General features: G+C 43.0%; 1 protein-coding gene across 1 annotated transcript; it reads left to right on the top strand.

Moving 5' to 3' along the window:
* The first annotated feature begins 5,244 nt into the window (after positions 1-5,244).
* On the top strand, positions 5,245-17,564 carry prima1 (proline rich membrane anchor 1). The gene is made up of 4 exons (XM_023417194.2): positions 5,245-6,094; positions 6,885-7,026; positions 9,475-9,607; positions 15,326-17,564. The coding sequence occupies exons 1-4, from the start codon at positions 5,813-5,815 to the stop codon at positions 15,423-15,425; spliced, it is 657 nt and encodes a 218-aa protein (XP_023272962.1). The 5' UTR covers positions 5,245-5,812; the 3' UTR covers positions 15,426-17,564.
* The last annotated feature ends 607 nt before the right edge of the window (positions 17,565-18,171 follow it).

Here is an 18,171-nt window from a genome sequence, read left to right as displayed (position 1 = left end):
CTGTTAAAAGCCGCTGAGGGGATGCGATATTTCTCCTACACGGTGATTTCTGCGCGGTGGCCAAACATCTCCTAAAATCCGGAGTGAGCATGAATAAAAATGAGTCGGCTACGGATTCTGCTGAAATATGCATGTACTCTTAACTTTATTTTGGAGCTGTTAAAAAGTTGAGTTTTTAACATAGATACCCCTCGCACCCTCCCCAAGAGTGATGTCAGCTGTAGGATTTGGTGAGGAAGGGGGGGATCTAAAGAGTGCATAACCATGGAAAGGGGCCTGAACGCTCAAGAATCTTGTCTTTCTGTTTGCCCCCTCAATCGAGCGACACAAAGGCTGAATTACTCATTCAAACCTCGCGGGACAAAGGGAAAGGAGCTGGATAGCACTCCTGCATTTGTAGTCAAACATTTAGAGACTTAAATCGAGTCGTCATGAAGGAGAAAGAGTCGGACAAAGCCCATAGAATTGCCATCAGCAAACATTTTCCTGTGTCATATTATGGGGTCTCCATGGCTCCCTCTGGCCCGCGGACAATAGCACAAGTTTGCACACTCGAATACTGTCACCCTGCCAACGGCAACAAGGGCCCAAAACAGGACAATCCTCAGAGAAAGCATGGGCTCCGCGGGGAAGGTTGCAATAGAGGAGGAAAAGGGGAGTTGTGAAATGCTAATTGAGCTTCATCCCCTTATTGAAGTGGAAAAGGAGTACCTATCCTTCCATTGAACCGCAGCAGCAGTGGAATGAGATGTGAGGAAAGTGTTTGTCTGGTAAGTAACACCTCACGCTTGTGCACTGTGCTGCCCTCAAAGCACAGGGTAACATACACCATGAATCACTCTTGCACCAGAATTTTCTTCTTTTTTTTTAAATGTGCATTTTATATCAAGGCTACAGGCCATTTATTTAGAGTGAAGTGCGGACTTCATGATTGATTGCCTCATTCACTCAGTTTGGGGTTGTCTGAGGAGGAGCCCTGCAGGTCTATATGTGCTCTGGCTGGTCTATCTTTTAAGGCGGTGCATCCCTCTTGTTCTGGAGAGGCAATGGGACCCTATTGTCCTCCTCTCTTCTTCTTCCCTTCACCTCTCTGTTCAGCTGAAAAGGCCAATTAACAATGGGGCTCCCCCACCCTCCTTTGGCCTGTCACCCCACTCCTGTGCTTTTGAAGTGAGGAAGAATGAGACAGGGAGAAAGAGGAAGCACAATGCCATCCATAAATCCCATAGTGTGACGATGTTCTTGTGCCATGGACAGGTGGATGCGATGTTTGTCACTCATTTCAGTTATGTGGTGGGTTGAGCTGATTTATGGAACTTCTGACAAAAACTCAACCAACTGACAATTGTCACTCCTTTCTATATTTACCTATCCTCTTCAGTCCAGTTTAAGAGGGTCATAGGAGACTGCCTACACACCAATCCACCAACCATCAATCCACCTAACACAGGCAGTCTTGCAGGCATGCCAACAAACAAGTCTCACTTTAACTGCTGCACCTGCGCACCGAAGATATGCGCCTAGCTTGCATATCTCTGCTGCACATGCAAACTGCACTTGGCTGCAGCCAGGAAATGTTTGGGGTGTCAAGTGATGTAAAATGATGTTACAAAGTATCATCATTCCTCACTGTGTTCGCATAACACAAATCTATAGAGGCCCAGAGGAGCTCTATAGTACAACTGTAATCCGACTCTCTCTGCACGAGCTCCCTGGCAGAAGCTGCTGTCCGTGATACATCCATAAGTGGAGCCTTCCATGGTAAGAATGGACACTTTTTTTTCTGTCACCTGGGTCATTTCTTTCCTCAAAAATAGCTACAGTAAGATAAGATAACACTGTATTGATTCCCAGGGGGAGGGTGTCATTCGGTGTCACAGCCACACAAGAAACAGACCAGACGAAGATACAAGAAAGATAAAACAGAGTAAAGGTAGTAAAAATATCGAGAGCTAAAACATACATCGAAATTGAATAAAAGCTATTAGTAGATCCGTACAAATGATAGCTCTCTGTACTAGGTCAAAGTAAAATAGGGGCTCAGAAGTAAATGTGGACCTAGAATTATCAGAGGAGGATTGGTATTCTGTCTATGTAATGCAACACACTTCTACAAAGCCGGCAAATGGAGGAATTCGTTTGAGGTTTTTATTTCATCACACCTCACATTCAAAACAAACCACTCCACACTCAACAGCTGTGTTGTTAGAGATTGTGTGGGCACATAAGTGCTAATCATTCCCACATCTTCTGGTCATGTGGAAAGATTAACATATCTTAAGGGGAATATATCTTTAACCCTAAGAGACATTTGAGATTACTCTGAAATTCCTAAGGATGGTAAAATAAGTTGGGTAAAGAAGTTAGGAGGCGACCTGTAAAATTCTGCTGGTTATCTGCAAAAGCATCATGAAAACCTGTTCAGATGCACAGATTTTATTGACTTTGTCGGAAATGTGTAAATTCAGTGATGTTTATTACTCTGCTGTAGAGACTGAGAGTTTTTTTCCATTTATTTTTCTCCTCCCTGTTATCATACACGAGGGGGGCACAATATTAGAAACACCTCTGAATATAATGCAGTTCACTATACAACACCATCACTGAGTAAAAAATATGTGATTTAATTCATATTTTTATGACCATGCCAAAAAATTGACCCAAATAACATTGTAGGCGTCATGAAAGTTGACGTCATGGCAGAACAGTTTTATTGGATTGCATTAGGTTGTGCAGGTGTACCAATTAAAGTGGCCTGTGTGTGTGTGTGTGTGTGTGTGTGTGTGTGTGTGCGTGCGTGTGTGCGTGCGTGCGTGCGTGCGTGCGTGCGTGTGTGTGTGTGTGATGGAAAAACCTTTCTCAGAAAATGGAAAAAATGGATTACCATCACTCCAAAACACCAAGGATGGTATCAGATCTGGATACATTGAAGGACAATGTGGACATAAAGACATTAGAGGGAGAATGTATTCCTTATTTGGTTCCCGTGCTTTGTTGATGCTTTTTTTTCTCTCTCTTTTTCTTTTGTAAAATATGTTGAAATGATTACGCATAAAAAGCTTTTAAAATAACGTGATTTTCAGTTATTACCGTAGTAAACACAAACTTCTGCTAGTAGAGGAAGACGTGCACCAGGACAGTTCTCTGGACTTAAAACAACATTTTCTCCAATTATCTATAATACATTAACATGGAACAACGTATGTCATGTGTTGCCACTATTTCCCACTAGATGGCAATCTACTTCCACTGTGATAAAACCCAACTGGACTGTTACAATCAAGGAGAAATAGAGATAAAGACAGATGCAGCTGAGTTAATTTGCTCTGAATGTTAATATTCCTTACTTGACAGGTTTTTAAATCTCTTTTTGTGTGATGCACGTTACATTTTGAGGCTCTGTTTGTTTGCAGAGAGGCTGATGATTGCTCTTGGCAAGAATAATGACACTGAAAGAACACAGTAATTTTATTAAGAGCTTTCCTTATCTGAGTTTAAAAGGGTCGTGATGTATGTTGTGGCAGATTGCTGGTTGTTGGAATGAGGTGAGGCTGCAGGAAGGAACCAGGAGGATGTAGTGCTTTTCTCTTGTCAGATAATCAATACCGGGACAGACTGTAGGAGAGGATGGACGAGCTGAACCGCTGGGCACACTACACGCCAAACCCAGGCTTGTTGTATACCTCAAAAACTCCCCAAAATATCTGCATTGCACTGTATGTGCAAATGCAGTTTAACAGCAGCTGTGGATTTTCCACTCTAAAAGTCATCCACAGCTCTTGTGCATGAGCTCACCCCATTACTGCCTGTGAAGAGCTTTTTGATAGGCAAGAGATGTGATAAATGCTCAGCTGCAACAAAAGGCTGTTGGGCTAGATGCTGAATCCATTGATCTTAATCCAAAATTGTTTGAATAGTTGGCTTAGATGCTGTTTGTGTTATTTGGAATAAGCAGGCTGTGACACAATTGGCTGTCACTTCTGTTTATTTCAACCACAAGCAATACTTTCAAACAGAGGATAAGTCATACGGGTACAACAAATGATTGTGGATTTATGAAACACGAAGAAGCAAACAGGCTGTGCAGCCAGTTTCAGACATCTCAGGTTCAAGCGTAACCCACTGTTTAAGTGCCTTTGCATCCCTGTAGATGTTACAGAGGGGGAAATGATTCAAATCATGTTTTCATAATTAAACTGGGGGGTTACTTTCTCAATAAACAAGGTAATCATTTGGCCTATAAAATGGCAAAAAATGCCCATCACATTTGTCAAAAGGCCAAAGTCCAAATGTCTTGTTTTGTCCAGTCAAGAGTCCAGAACCAAAATATATTCAATCTGAGAGGTTGTGAGGATTCGCTATAGCTTGTATTTTCTTCTTATAAAATTACTCAGATTATCAATTGAATAGTCACTTGATTGATTAAGTTACTCATTGTTAGTAGTCTACTAGTATGTAGTTGTATTTTTTATAAACGTGGTGGTGTCATCAAATAAGAACTCAGTACAGATCCAAAGAAAATATTCTTCTGTGTCTGCCTCAGTAGTTATCAATGACGGAAAGATAAGCACTAAGGTTTTATTCCCAGTCAGTCAACTGTTTTAGTAACTGTGGATGTCACGTTGGCTCTCTAGTACCATCTACATGGCTGTGAGCTGTGGGGTAATTTCATAACTGTGCCCAGTGAAGACCACCAACAATATTATGCAACTCTGCTCTTAAAAACTACCCATAGCAGTCTGATTCTTTGCACTCTGGCCCACAGCATCCTCCTCTTATAAACCACATCAACATGGTGCCAAAGGTAGCGTGGCAAAAATAAAAAATGAAGTTTAGGTTTAAAAATAAATGGCTCATAAATATCTTATACACGTCTTTGTTGTTGAGCATTAGCAGTAAATGCCAGGTTACATCAGTATTGTTTATCTCAGCCTACTTTGGGACATTGGACCACAGAGTGTTCTAGCAGGCACACAGCACATCAAACATGGGTATGGCAATGTTTTCAGTCGGTAGGCGTCTTGCACTCTCACTCTCTCTCTCTCTCTCTCTCTCTCACTCTCTCTCTCTCTCCACTCGACTTCAACTCGGTCCAGTACGCGTCATCCTTACGGACTCGCCTCCACGCATTGTGGGCTATACTTTCTGCTTGGACCCACTATATAAATAAAGCAACAATATAAACAAGCAAACAAAAATAAAAAACAAAAACAAACAAAGCCCGGCTGACATCATTACCGACGCCTTCATAACCATATCCCTTTCGCCCCCTGTGTGGTTTTTTTTTTTTTTTGGAAAGGGGGGGGGACTTTTTGAGAAGCGGAGGGTGAATTTGTTTGAGCACACGCTGTCAGGATGAGCTGATGTGAGCGCTGCATCAAGTGCGCGGTGGTGATGCTCCCGTATAAAACAGCCCGCTGTATTTTGGCACAGAGGGGGATGCATCAGTTTAACCCTCGGCTCTGCCCTCCGGACTCGCCCATACAGTATTCAGCCTAGATAAGTTGAGGGGATGTGTGATCCCATTGTGAGGAATCCTACCGCACGATATTCCTGAGGATCTCTCTCTCTCTGTTCGTTTCTCCTTTTTTTTTCTTTTTTTTTTTCTTCAACTTCGATGGCTTGAGTGGCTCATTTTGCACTCATGCTCGCAGCCGAGGAGGGATGTAAGGTACGGGCCATCTACCGCCCTCACATTGCACGGAGTAGCGGCGTGATTCAGGTCGCTATCTGAGTGCCAGTAAGAAAAAAAACTACTTTCGAGATGTGAATTATCGAGATTTGCTACTCATTCCACCGGCTCGCCTGTCCTATGCTATCGACAACGGGATTTCAAGAGGAAAATGATTGTGGCATAAACTATTTCTGGAGACGCCTGTCACAGATATCGCCGCTGAACTGGACAGGGTGGATGGTTATTTCCCAAACACTTAAAGCCTATGTATACTGCATTCATTTGTTGGAAACGCTGCCTAGTATCTTCGAGAACAGCGCAAGAGGAATGCTGGTCCAAGATCTAATGCCATTTACTTTAAGTTTTTGGCCTTTTTTCTTCGGTCATTGCCTTCTCTCACTGTTTTTACTCTCATGCCAGGTAAGGATCATGTTCAGGCGCGCCACTTGTCAGTTTACGCATGAGAAGAGGTTACACTAATGTAACTGGAGTTTGATTTACTGATGGACTGTGGAGCCGATTTTTCTTTTGCAAGTAACTTATGTGCACATTAATATGTAATGCCTTGCTCATGTGTATTACAGGTCACCAGTGCAGGGCACACATGTCTTTAGGAAATACTGACAGACATGCATATGTAGAGTTTCCAGCAAGGCATGAGAGATAAGTGCTCACATCCACACACAGACACTCAGCTCTCTTGTGATGGGAACATGGAGTAGCCAACTGTGTTTTTATGATAACAATATTCAGTTATCCCACCAGGATCCCTGCAGCAGGCATATGTTAGTGATGAGTATTCTAACCTCTGCCCTGTGCTGCTGCCTACAGATAGTGGTGAGATGTTGTTCACACGCACACAGTGTTGCCAGGGTTCATGTGTAATGTGATCTGCTTGAGTTTCCAAGTCCACCCACGCACACTCCTCGGGGCAGCCTGCTGCCCACTCTGTTGGTGGGTGGTTTCTTACAGGGAGCAGGCTGCAGCCATAGACGTGATACTATTCTGCATGTACTACATACACACAGCAGCTCCGGTGACAACAACACTGGAGCTGTGATATGAAAAGAATGCTGAGAGGATGCCCACAGTGCCGCTAACTAAGAGGCTGCTGAGTGTTCAAGAGTCTCCATTTGTGCTGCACAGTGTTGTGCTGATGGTACTTCAGTCATTTCAATGTATCTCTCTTCTCTCTCTCCTTCACCATAAGGGAGAGCTCCAGAGGTCATGCTCACGGACTGTGGCGGAGAAAGTTAGTGAACAGTGCCAGCTGGCATGCCACTGTAGACGATACCCCCCGCTTCCTCCTCCGCCGCCTCCACCGCCTCCCCCGCGGCTACTGGGCACCACAGGTAATGACTCGCAGGTCACACTCCCAGGTTTCACACCTGTCTCGCTCCAACTCTGTCTGTCTCACTCTGTCTGCTCTCACCCCACAGTTGGATGTCATTCCTAGCCAGACGCAGGTGTCAAGCAACTGGCTAGTCTGAAGAAACAGTTTTGACGTGAAGTGTTTTCTTTTATGCACAGGAGGAAAAAAACGTACCATCAACCCCTTGAGATTTAGTGTGCGAGTGCCCGTGCATGGGTGCAGTTTTGCACGTGTGCATCTGTGCATGTGATAGAGCCAGCAGGATGTTGACAGCTGAACACAGGACTAATTTATGCCGGGTCTGACCTTGGGGAGTACCCAGCTGCCTGTGAAATCCGTGCCTGCTGGGCTGCCAAGCTCAGTGGCTCAGTGGTAGGGTTTCCCCCGGAGGACCCCTGATTAAAACACAGATGAGTTAATTAAATTAGCTTTAATTTGTCAGAGATAAGGGGCTAATGAAGCAGCCCAGTAGTTCCAGCTTCGTTTTGAAGTGGAGCTGCCGGTAATAAGGGGTGTGTTGTTGTGTGTGGTAGTCCTTGTACACAACAAGCGTGTATATCTGTGTGAATCCAGAGCCTGTTGCGGCAGTTTTTCCCCTGACACTCCCTCTTTCGTCCCACTCTGAGATGGTAAATCCCCTGACAGATAGGCAAACATATTTTACCAGCCTTCTCGCTGAAAGTTGATATGATTTGTATGTCGTCTCAAGCATCTTAATGAACAGTGCACTGAAATATGGGACAGGCGTTGCTGATGATGCAGCCATTCTGAGCTATTACTGTGACTCTTTAGAATCACTCACCCTGAGCCCTTAATATTATGAGTAGGGAGGAGTACTTAATCATCAAAGTCTCAGCAGACAGCAGAGGAAAGGTTTTAATCAATCAGTTCCAATGATTTTTTTTTCTGTCTGGTCAATTTACAGGGACCTCCTTTTTCCCCTGACTCACCATGTGAGCTACCTATGAATCAAGAGTTAGAGACCCTTCTGTGATTGTTGTCAAGGTCACTGCATAAATGCTGCCCAGACCATCTGACTGTAAACGAAGGTGTGGGGGGGGGGGGGTTGAATGTCCAATTACGGCCAATGCATGAGTGTAATTATGAGCTCACAAGGGTTCTGTGCCTCCACAAACACCAGTAGGCCGATTTCTATTCCTTTTTAACTCTACACAGAAATGTTTGCAGAGGGTGGAGACACCATGAATAATTCACTTAAAGGGAGTTTTTTTTTCTCTCAGTTTTCAATTTAATCCATACAGGCACATAATTATCTTGATATTTGCTTCAGTAGCCCAATTTGCAGAATGGTTAGAGCTGAAATTTTTGCTTTAAACTGTAGTCTTTAAAAATGCAATGAATATGCATAGCTAAAAATCTGGGACAATGGCTGAGATCTTATCTATCTGCTAAAAGTCTAAAAGAAAATAGAGAAATTGGCACTGAAAGTCAGCGTCTGTGTGCTAAAAATGGTTTCCGAAGTCCCTTCAAAGGAGTGTGCTTTATCACAATGAAGTAGATCCTTACCACTGACTGAATTAAATCCTACTGCCTTTGACAAAATGCAGGATTAAAATGGAAGTTTGGCTGAGGGGAGCTTTTAAATTCATAGTGACTTATGATGTGGTGTGCTGCACCGGGAAGAGCCGTGCCTTGTTATTTGTCCTGTAGAAATGTGCTGTGTTGGAAAATAGTCTAAAGCGTTACTTAGGAGTATTTGTTGCCATGGTGTAAACCCTTTCTCTCATTCATAACAAAAATAACACCACATGCAGGAGTTAGGAGTTTGCTATTGCATAAACAGCACAGTGTATTTCCTCATGAGCATGACACTGGAACAAACCCGCATTCATAGATAGGTAGATTGATGTGCACATGACTAAACTGATTTATAGACGCGGGGGAGCATCAAACACTGCAGAAAGAGAAGAGACAAGTTCTGCATTACGGCCATGAATTTGCTGATGCACATAATGTTATATTCCTGGTGAGTGGTCTTGCACCACAGATCTAATGTGGAAAGAGCAGGAGGTTCCTGCAACAGTAATTGGTGTGAACAAGAGTGCTGGTGTAAGGAAGGCTGACGGGACCTTAAATGATTCATGGTGTCGGGTTGGATATCTTTGAACGTTGAACCTAAGACCTACAGAACAGGCGAGGACACAGCTACTTCCCAACTCAGAGAGCAAGGGAAGAGAATCGCCTCCATGCTGCTCTGTTATCGTGTTGTATAATACAATCACTAAGGGGTTTAATAACAATGCTAAAATCAATGTTGTGGCTGAAGTGATCGGCATTGTAATCACAGTAAATGTTTTTGGATGTTGAGCTGTTTTTTCTGATTTATTCAGCTAAATACATTCTGTTCACTCTCTGCTTCTGTATCCAAATCTCTATCCTCCTGCCGCCTCTTCTCTCTCTTTCTAAGTGGCAGAGCCCATGGTGCCCTTATTGAGGCCCTGGTGGATGGAGATGGACATTATAGTGCTTGGAACAGTGGGCTGTGCCTCAGTGGTCTTCCTCCTCTCAGCCATCATCATCTGCTACAAGGCCATCAAGAGGTTGGATTTCTCTTTTTTCTTGTAGTATTTCAGTTAGATCTCACTCCCACGCAGCTCCGAAATATTTCAAAGTGATGACAAATAGGAAATAGGAACTGTCACGGGCAGGTTACTCAACATATCTTGTGTAATGTGGCCCATGGGAGATTGTGCTATCTCTCCTGGCTTTATGTTAGAGTGACGCAAGAGGCTACAATGACCCCGTCATCAACCTGCTGGGTCACACTCAGGTCAGAGGTTAGATAATGGAATGGGTTGTAAATGTCACAGAGGAAGATCCACGACAGTGAGTCACACAGAAACATCCTATATTCTAAATTAATTTATTGAGGTGCATGATGACCAGTCTTTACGATACTGTTGATTTTAATTTACATAAGTGTCTAAAGCTTCCTAGAATGGCAGCTGGATTCATGACCACGAAAGCACGATGCGAGCGGAGGAATCCCAAGACACTGCTGTTGCAGCGGGAACTGTTTCCCCCCATTTGGCTTATTAGAGAAAAGGCTGCGTGAGGTTTTAGCCTGCAGCACAACCCAGACCCAATTCTTTGTGTGACATTCAGGCAGCACGGTGTCACACATGCACTCTGACATCCACGTTAATGTTCCCAGACATTTAACATACACATACACACACACACACACACACACACGCACATCCACAGTGTGCAAAGCACTGCACATGCACAGAGAGGCATGCAGTGGATACTAGTGTGCACCCACCCATATACACACAACATCTTTACATACATACATACATCATCTTGGCATATTTACACACTCTATAAAATATGGCATAAACATTGACTCTCACACATTCATGTGAGAAGAGCCACAGTTGTGTGTGTTAAATTAGGGAGCTACTTCTATGTTTTATTTATGTGTATTTAAATAGATTTTGTGTCATACCTTATTATATTTATGTGACTGTATTAAGCGTGCATGCCAGATATGGCTTTCCTCAGCAGAACTCTATTTCTCCTTTCTTTAAACAACAAATAGGCAAAGTCAGGCAGCGGAAGTAATGGGTAGTTGGCTCAGGAATTCATTATGGCAATTCTCCAGCCCCCTGTGTAGCCAAGGGGCACCTTTTTTAATGCAGCAGTGGTAGGAAAGCGTTGTTGCAATACGGGCTCTAGCCCCAAACCCAAGTCATTATTTATGAATTAATTTGCGCAGTCATTCAGTCACAGGCCACATCTTTTATACATGCAAGCGGGTCGTGTCCTGAAGCTCTGTGGGCTCTAGACTGCAGACTTTGTGCCACGCCAAGCTGCCCTCCACTCTGAAGGAGAAGGGAAAAATACACAGGTCCACCCAGACTGGCCTCATTACACATTCATTAGTCACCAGCCAATAGGAGAGCAATCCAGGGAAAAATGCGATTCCTTTAACATTTGCCATGGATACTCTAATCATCCATCGTTACTGAGAGGAAGGGAGAGGAAACAACTCAGCGAAAAGGACAGATAAAATGTTGTCTACCAAAGCAAGCAAAGGCAGTAATTGAGCGTCTTAGTCAATAACAATGTGAGAGAGGGTTTGTCAGTGAGAAAAACACAGCCAGTTATATATAGCCCTTCCAGCCCCTCAGTGCTGCGGGCTTTCCCAATGAAAATCAGCTGGCCAAGGGCCAAGGCCTGAGCACCACAGACAGCAGAGGGGCTAGCTCTGCAGGTCCCAGCCCTCCTGGCCTTTTGTTATTTTTTATAATCTTTGTCTGCCAGTCATCTGTCAGAAGCAAAGGGGGCTGGAAAGAAAAAACACTTCCATACAATTCTATTCAGAGTCCACAGCACCCGGGAGGCTTGGTGTGAGCAAGCTTAGAGAAGAGGATTCAGACACATGCTGTGTTTCAGTGTTGCTGTGCCATCCGAAGCAAAAGACATGATGCTGCAGTCCAGGCTGTCAGCCATCCAAGAAGCCAAAACAAACAAAACTCCAACCAACTGACTAATGAAGTTCCATGCTTTTCCCAATCACTTCCCGCTCTGGGAGGCTTGTCGAAAGACGGATAATACATCACAGCCAGTTCTATCCAAGGGCAATACACTGTATCCAAAATACTCAACCAGAGATACAATAAAAAAGGGACATACTTGTCAGGCGAAATGGTTTACAATCCAATATTTACTGATACATTATTAATTTCCTCTGTTTTATTTTCAAAATTACTGTACCGGCACCATCAAAACGGGTGACAGATTTTTACAGTCTGTTTTTTAATACTTTTTCTTTGAACCATAGCATGTTACTCTAATTTCCAGATGGCTGGAGTGATTGTAAACAGCTCAACACATGTCCCAATTTCACCATGATCCATTCCCCAAACTTCAAACAGGAATGTGCGCTGTGATTGCACAGCTTTGATATGAAATATTCATCTAACCTGTGAAGTGTTGTGTTGCCACCTGCCATGTGTCAACAGCATGGCATCTATTATTGAAGGCCTGGGTAGAGGTCGGTTTGAGGCCCCAGTGCTCTGCCCTGTATGGTGGCCCCAAAGCGACATGGTCAGTCTGACCGGAGATTACATCCTTGGAGAAATACACATGGCTGAAGCATCTTTCAGTAGTCTGTAGATCATATGACCTGACAAAAATATTCAAAATTAAAACCATTAGTGAACTGCAGGGACGTTGCATAATGTGAAACGAATGTAGACCTCTCTGACTCTCTGTTCCGAGTAGAAGAATTCCCAGACTGCCTATAAACAATGCCATCTGTCCCTTAGAGAAAACTTTGGTATATCCCAACTCCCCTAGCTGCAGCTGCATCAGCCAATCACCCCCCCTGCAGCAGAATGTGTTTCCACCCTGGGGCTGGACAGTTCCCCTTCTCAGGCTTTCCCCAGGTCCCACAGGGACACAGCAAGCAGCATCTGTCCTACATGGCCAGCCTGTATCCCCAGGTGTCCTGAGCCTTACGACCCCCTCCAGCTGACAGTCCCACAGGAAGTCTTAGTCACAGCCTCGTGTTTTGTTTAGAACTTTTTTTTCTAGAGCCATGAACTCACATCACCTCCAACAACCCCTAGAAACACTAAACTAAAAAGCTTGACATTTATTTTGGGCAACAGTTATTGGAAATCATCTTGCTCATACATGACACTCCACAATATGAGCACAAATATTATAATCAATCCGAGACTATACAATGCGAAAGAAAGCTCAATATATAGTGTTATGCTTCAGTTAAAAGTGAAGTGTTAATATTAATGTAAGTTAATATAACATAGTTAAAGTTAATGTAACTTTTTGTTTTTAAGAGTCTACAGTCACGCTAGCAGCTCTGCGGCATGCTAACATGCTCACAATAACAATGCTAAGATGCTGATGTTAAGCAGGTGTAATGTTTACCATGTTCATTATTTTAAATTAGCATGAGAGCATGCAAACATTTGCCAGTTAGCACTAAAAGTTATTTGTTTTGCAGGTACAACCTTAAATGTTGACTTGATGATGGCACTCAATGAAGAGTCAAGGGATAACCAGATTTATTACAGTTCATCCCGAGGGAGACGTTAATGTCTGTTCAAAATTTTATGGCAATCCATCCAATAGTTGTTGAGGCATTTCAGTCAAAACCACAAATGTGCACTTAATGGTGGTGCTAGTGGAAAAGTCCGGGGACCATCAAAGTCGGTAGGATTTGTCCTCTAGGGAACATGAATGTCTGTATAAAATGGGAAGCCATGTAATAGCTGTTATATAATATATTTTAGTCTGGACCAAAGTGGTGGGCTGATCGACAGACTGAAACTGCCATTCCTAGAGCAATGTCGCTATGGTTAAAGCTAAGAGGGGAGGCATACCTGGAGTGTTTGTTATTTACACCCCGCTGTGATTGAGGCGAAACCCTTTCAAGACGGGTAAACATCCCGAGAGTGACTTTGGTGACAGATGAATGCTATGTATCTTCAACTGAAAAACTGGATGGGATCAAGCTGAGCAGGATTTCTGAGGAGCTCTGATGAACACAGGAGGTGGGGACAGAGGTGATGCACAGCACTGAAATGACAGCTGAAAACAGCTGAGACTGGAACAGGTTTAAAACCTGACAGCAACAAGATGGATGTTTCACAGGTGTGGCAAAATCAGACTGGCAAAGGTGCATGGGATCAAGCAAGAATAAAGAGAGCTGACAAATTGAGTTGACAGCACAGGAATTATGAATAAATAGAGGGCGCATATGCATGAAAAATTCCTGATTGAACATTTAGTAGACTGGCACACCAACAAGAAATATTACAGTTAATACCTGCATCTGATGAAATTTTAATCAGCTTTTCGATTCTATTTTAGTCTCAAATTGATTGTGATTCTGTGCAAGTACATGTGAGAGCACAGCAACATAAACAGTAATGTAGACATACAAAAACATGCTACAACTGTGAAGCTCACAATGTTCAGTTTTTACTAAGATCTTGTCAAAGGTGTTGATTCAAATCCATGGTAAGTTTTGAGTCCGTGGAGAAAATAACAAAAACACCATTGAACCGTAACAGAAAGAATATGATGTAATATTGTGCAAAAACACCACAAAATGCTGCCTGAAAGCTAAACACAAGTGGTGATTAAGAGATACTAATATCCTAAAATGTAGTGTTTAATAACACAAGTAGAGAAGAGTCCTGAAGCTGGTTACCTAACACAGTAACGTCACCTACTGGGTAACCAAAAGGCTGTGGCAGCAAAACCCCCTGAGTCTTTCAAAAAATTACATTCTCCGTTTGAAAAAGTAATTCGATATTTTTGCGTCACTTCTCTGACACAGTATCAACAAACACTAAACATAATAAACATCATAAATAAATGTTGTTTTTTTCTTGTAGAGCTGTTATGTTGGTTTGCATTGTGTCACTGAGAAATGAGCTCATTTCACCCTTTAAGGATTCCCGCTCTGCACAATGTCCGACAAATCAAAACGATTTGTGCCGGACTGGACTGAGAATGACTGTTCGTCAAAGTTGGAGTGGTCAGCCGGGGCTTTCAGTGGAGAGGAGAGGAGACAGTGAGCTAAGATGTCGCTCAAGGGTCCTCTGTGCCAGTGAAGGCACTGTACAGCGCTGAGTGGGACAATGACTGTACTAACTGTATTCAGATCTGTCTCTGAGTTACATAAGCCCGAGCAGGGGAGAGCAGCTGAGGGGGTCGGTGCAGAAGCCACAGTACACTGGACAAATATAATAACCACAAAGGCACAGAGGAGTGCATGAAAAGGGCGGCATTGAATGATACTGCTCTTCACAGGCCAGTAGCAGCAAGGGGATCATGTGTTGCAGCTTTATTTTGCACCAGAACATACTCACAGAAAGGACAAGGTATTACAGCGCAACCAGTGTTGAGAGGAAATTTCACAAGAGGTTATGTATCGATGTTATTCCCAAGTTGTTTTGACAGCCGCACACATACTCGTTACTTAGCAGGAAGATTGCATCTACCAGTCAGAGTAGGTAATTGCCTTATCCCATGTGTTGCAATGCATCCTTCCCTCCTGTTTCCTTCCAAAAGTGACCTTTGAACATTGAGCTTATTAGAAAGGATCGCTGAGACCAGCGTATCCACCCAGAGCAGCCTGAGAAATCAAATCAGCCTAAAGGTTAACAGTCCAGAAACTCTGTCAAATGACGTGGCCTTTAGCTGAGGGTGAATATAACGTCAAATCTCTCTTGACAAGGAATTTATCCTCACGTTATGAAAATGTTTATTCACAGGAAACCACTACGAAAAGAAGAGAACGGGACGAGTCGTGGGGAATATGCCATGAGCATCCGTAACAAGAAGGCCATGGGTACGAACAACACTGTGGTATAGACTGTCTCCTGGGAGACGCAGGAAGTGACATCACTGTTAACGTCTCTCACCTTATCCCGAGTACAACAATCCCCTCTCTCCCAGAATGCAACAGGGTTTTTTCAACCCCCGAGGTTTTCAAATAGGTAAACCTTCCCTCTTTGCTTGGCATGTTGCCCGGACTGAAGACACCATTCAGCTCAAGAAGAGCTGTAAAAGATGGAAGGAAAAAAAAATCAAGGCAGAAAGGACAAAAAGAAAGATCCACAAACCCCCATGGTGTCAAAAGTGGCACAGCAGGCTGAACATTATGCTCTTAGTAACAGCAAGTGTTGCTGACAGGCTGGTTGGCTGCTGGCTGGAGAGGGACTGTCTGCCAGTCTGCCGCAGATCCAGACCTCACACACTGTTGACATCTGCAATGGAACAAGACAATACAGCAGCCCTGCGGTCCCATGTGCAGGACAACCCCTCACACACAATAAATAACGTGCATGCAGTTTTTACAGAGAATGCAACATTTTTTATATTCCAATCCTCACACGGTCCATCTTTTGTTCTCCATTTTTGAGACAGATGCTTTGTGAGAGGCATGATGTTAGTGTCGGCCCTGGCTCTGAGATGCGGATTCATCTGACTATGCAATTTAAAGAAATCCATATTTGAAAAAAAAAAGGAGGAGCAGCGACATCAACATGGGACGTTTTGGTTATTTTACCATGCCAAAAATGCCACTGAAGACTTAGGCTAAATGTAATATACTTCGGTCATTCATCTATTTATTTGCTCTATTTATTTACTTATCTACCTTTTGAATTTATTTTTCTACTTAAAAGAAAAAAAAAACTGTCGTGTAAGTTACTCACATCTTGAAAAATCTTGAACATCTTGATGAATCCATTTTATTTCTTGATAGCTCTGTTTTTTAAGTGAATAATTTATAGACCATATAATTCATTTGTGATGCTCCAATGCTTTAAGCCTGCTGTCAGTTTGTTGAGACACTGATGCAGAAAATACGCTTGCTCTGCAAAGAGTTTTGGTATCAGTTGTTTTGTCTCTGGGTGTTTGATATGCTTTTCTCTGTTTCCCTGAGACTTCAGCTAAAACGTGAGGGGTCTTTATGATGTGCTATGTGAGTGTATGTTTTCCAAACATTATTTCTGTGCTGCATCATATGCCACTCCCCATTTTTGATTTGTCAACTCCATGCAAGCCCCCTCCCCTCAACAAGTTAAATGTGCTATCACAGGTTCATCTGGTTAAATGTTGTTACAGAGTCTTGGGGTCAGCTAGATGCCTTCAGCTGTGTTGCGTGGATTGGATTCGACAATCTTCATTTTTTCTATCTGTCAAGAAGGGCTTAGCCCATCGCTATAGAAACAGGGGACATGAGCCCACGGCTGACCTTGTGACTGGTGAGAGACAGGAGACTTAGCCAATAGCCAGAGATCAGGTTGCACAGAGGATGGCCTCAGCAGGGATGTGTGTGACTCAGTGCTGTCACAGGCATCCTCCACATCCCCGCTGGAAAAACACAACTAAGCTGAACTGGATCATCACTCAACACTGCTGTGCTTCTTTTTTTTTTTTTTTTACATTAAATCTGTGTGTCTGTGCGTGCATGCATGTGTGTGTGTGTGCGTGTGTGTTTGAGTGTGTGTGTGTGTGTTTGAGTGTGTGTCTGTCTGTCTGTCTGTGAGTGTGCATGCAGATGAGTGTACTCAGTGAGAGTGGGCTGTACTCTGTGGCTGTCGGTTAAGTATAGATATTGGCTAAACTGTGGAAATTTGGAAAAACACATGCTTGCATCTAAACATGCACAGGTATTAGCTACCAGTATACCCCTCCATGTACCTATATGAGAGAAATGATGGATGCATGAATGTAAATATTGATATTTAAATATCTGCCTTCTGGACTGTTAATTCATGTACAGTGTAACAGAACATGTTTATACATAGTAAAACTTAAACAATGTGCTACCATTTAGAATTATGTCAATGTTGTCATGTTGATGGAGCAAGCCATTAATGTATATATGGCAATCAATAGTACATACACAATTTATGCATTATACCAAACAGATAGAAAGATGTGCATAAGTTGATTTCATTGCTGAGTTTTTCAGTTGTAAATAAAACTGTACATAATAACAGACCTACAGTCTATTGTGTTTAAAGAGATGTACTGTGTATGCAGATGTACATCTGTTGTTATGTGAGAGCAGACAAGCTGGCCCATATGTGACAAAGGTGATAAAAGTGAGACTGTTATATTTAGCCTGTGCCCATCCTGTCTGCACTGTGCTGTGTTGTGCCGTTCATGTCTTGGGCAGAGCCGGGCTGGCCGTGTCTCCTGGGCCCCCTGCAGTGGAAGACATGTTCTCAGTCTGTCTCACACAGTGCATCTTTAATGAACTGCGATTATCAAGCGTATTCCACTCCATGGGGCTTAATGATGCAAACAACACATCTTATAGGTCACATATTGTGCTAGCTCTGGGCTCGATCAGTAATAATGTCACAAAAAAAAGCATGCTTGTGAGAGTGTGAAGGATTTCTGCAGCTAAAGCAAGAACACAAGTTGCTATAACAAAATTAGGATTTTAAAGGGAGTTAAAAGAAACAAATCGATCAAAAACACCTCTGTGAAAGAGGCTGCATAGTTACATTAAATCAAATCGACATTTTCCCATTTCTATTTTAATTTGCACATAATACATTAACTGTAGCCAATGATGTGAAACAAACAAAGGGGACAAACC

The sequence above is a fragment of the Seriola lalandi genome, unplaced genomic scaffold, assembly GCF_002814215.2.
Source record: "Seriola lalandi dorsalis isolate HSWRI2012SDOR001 ecotype SW California unplaced genomic scaffold, Sedor1 jcf7180002054573, whole genome shotgun sequence".
Classification (NCBI taxonomy): Eukaryota; Metazoa; Chordata; class Actinopteri; order Carangiformes; family Carangidae; genus Seriola; species Seriola lalandi.
The sequence above is the reverse complement of the archived record's forward strand: the minus strand, read 5'-3'. Positions and strand labels throughout refer to the sequence as shown.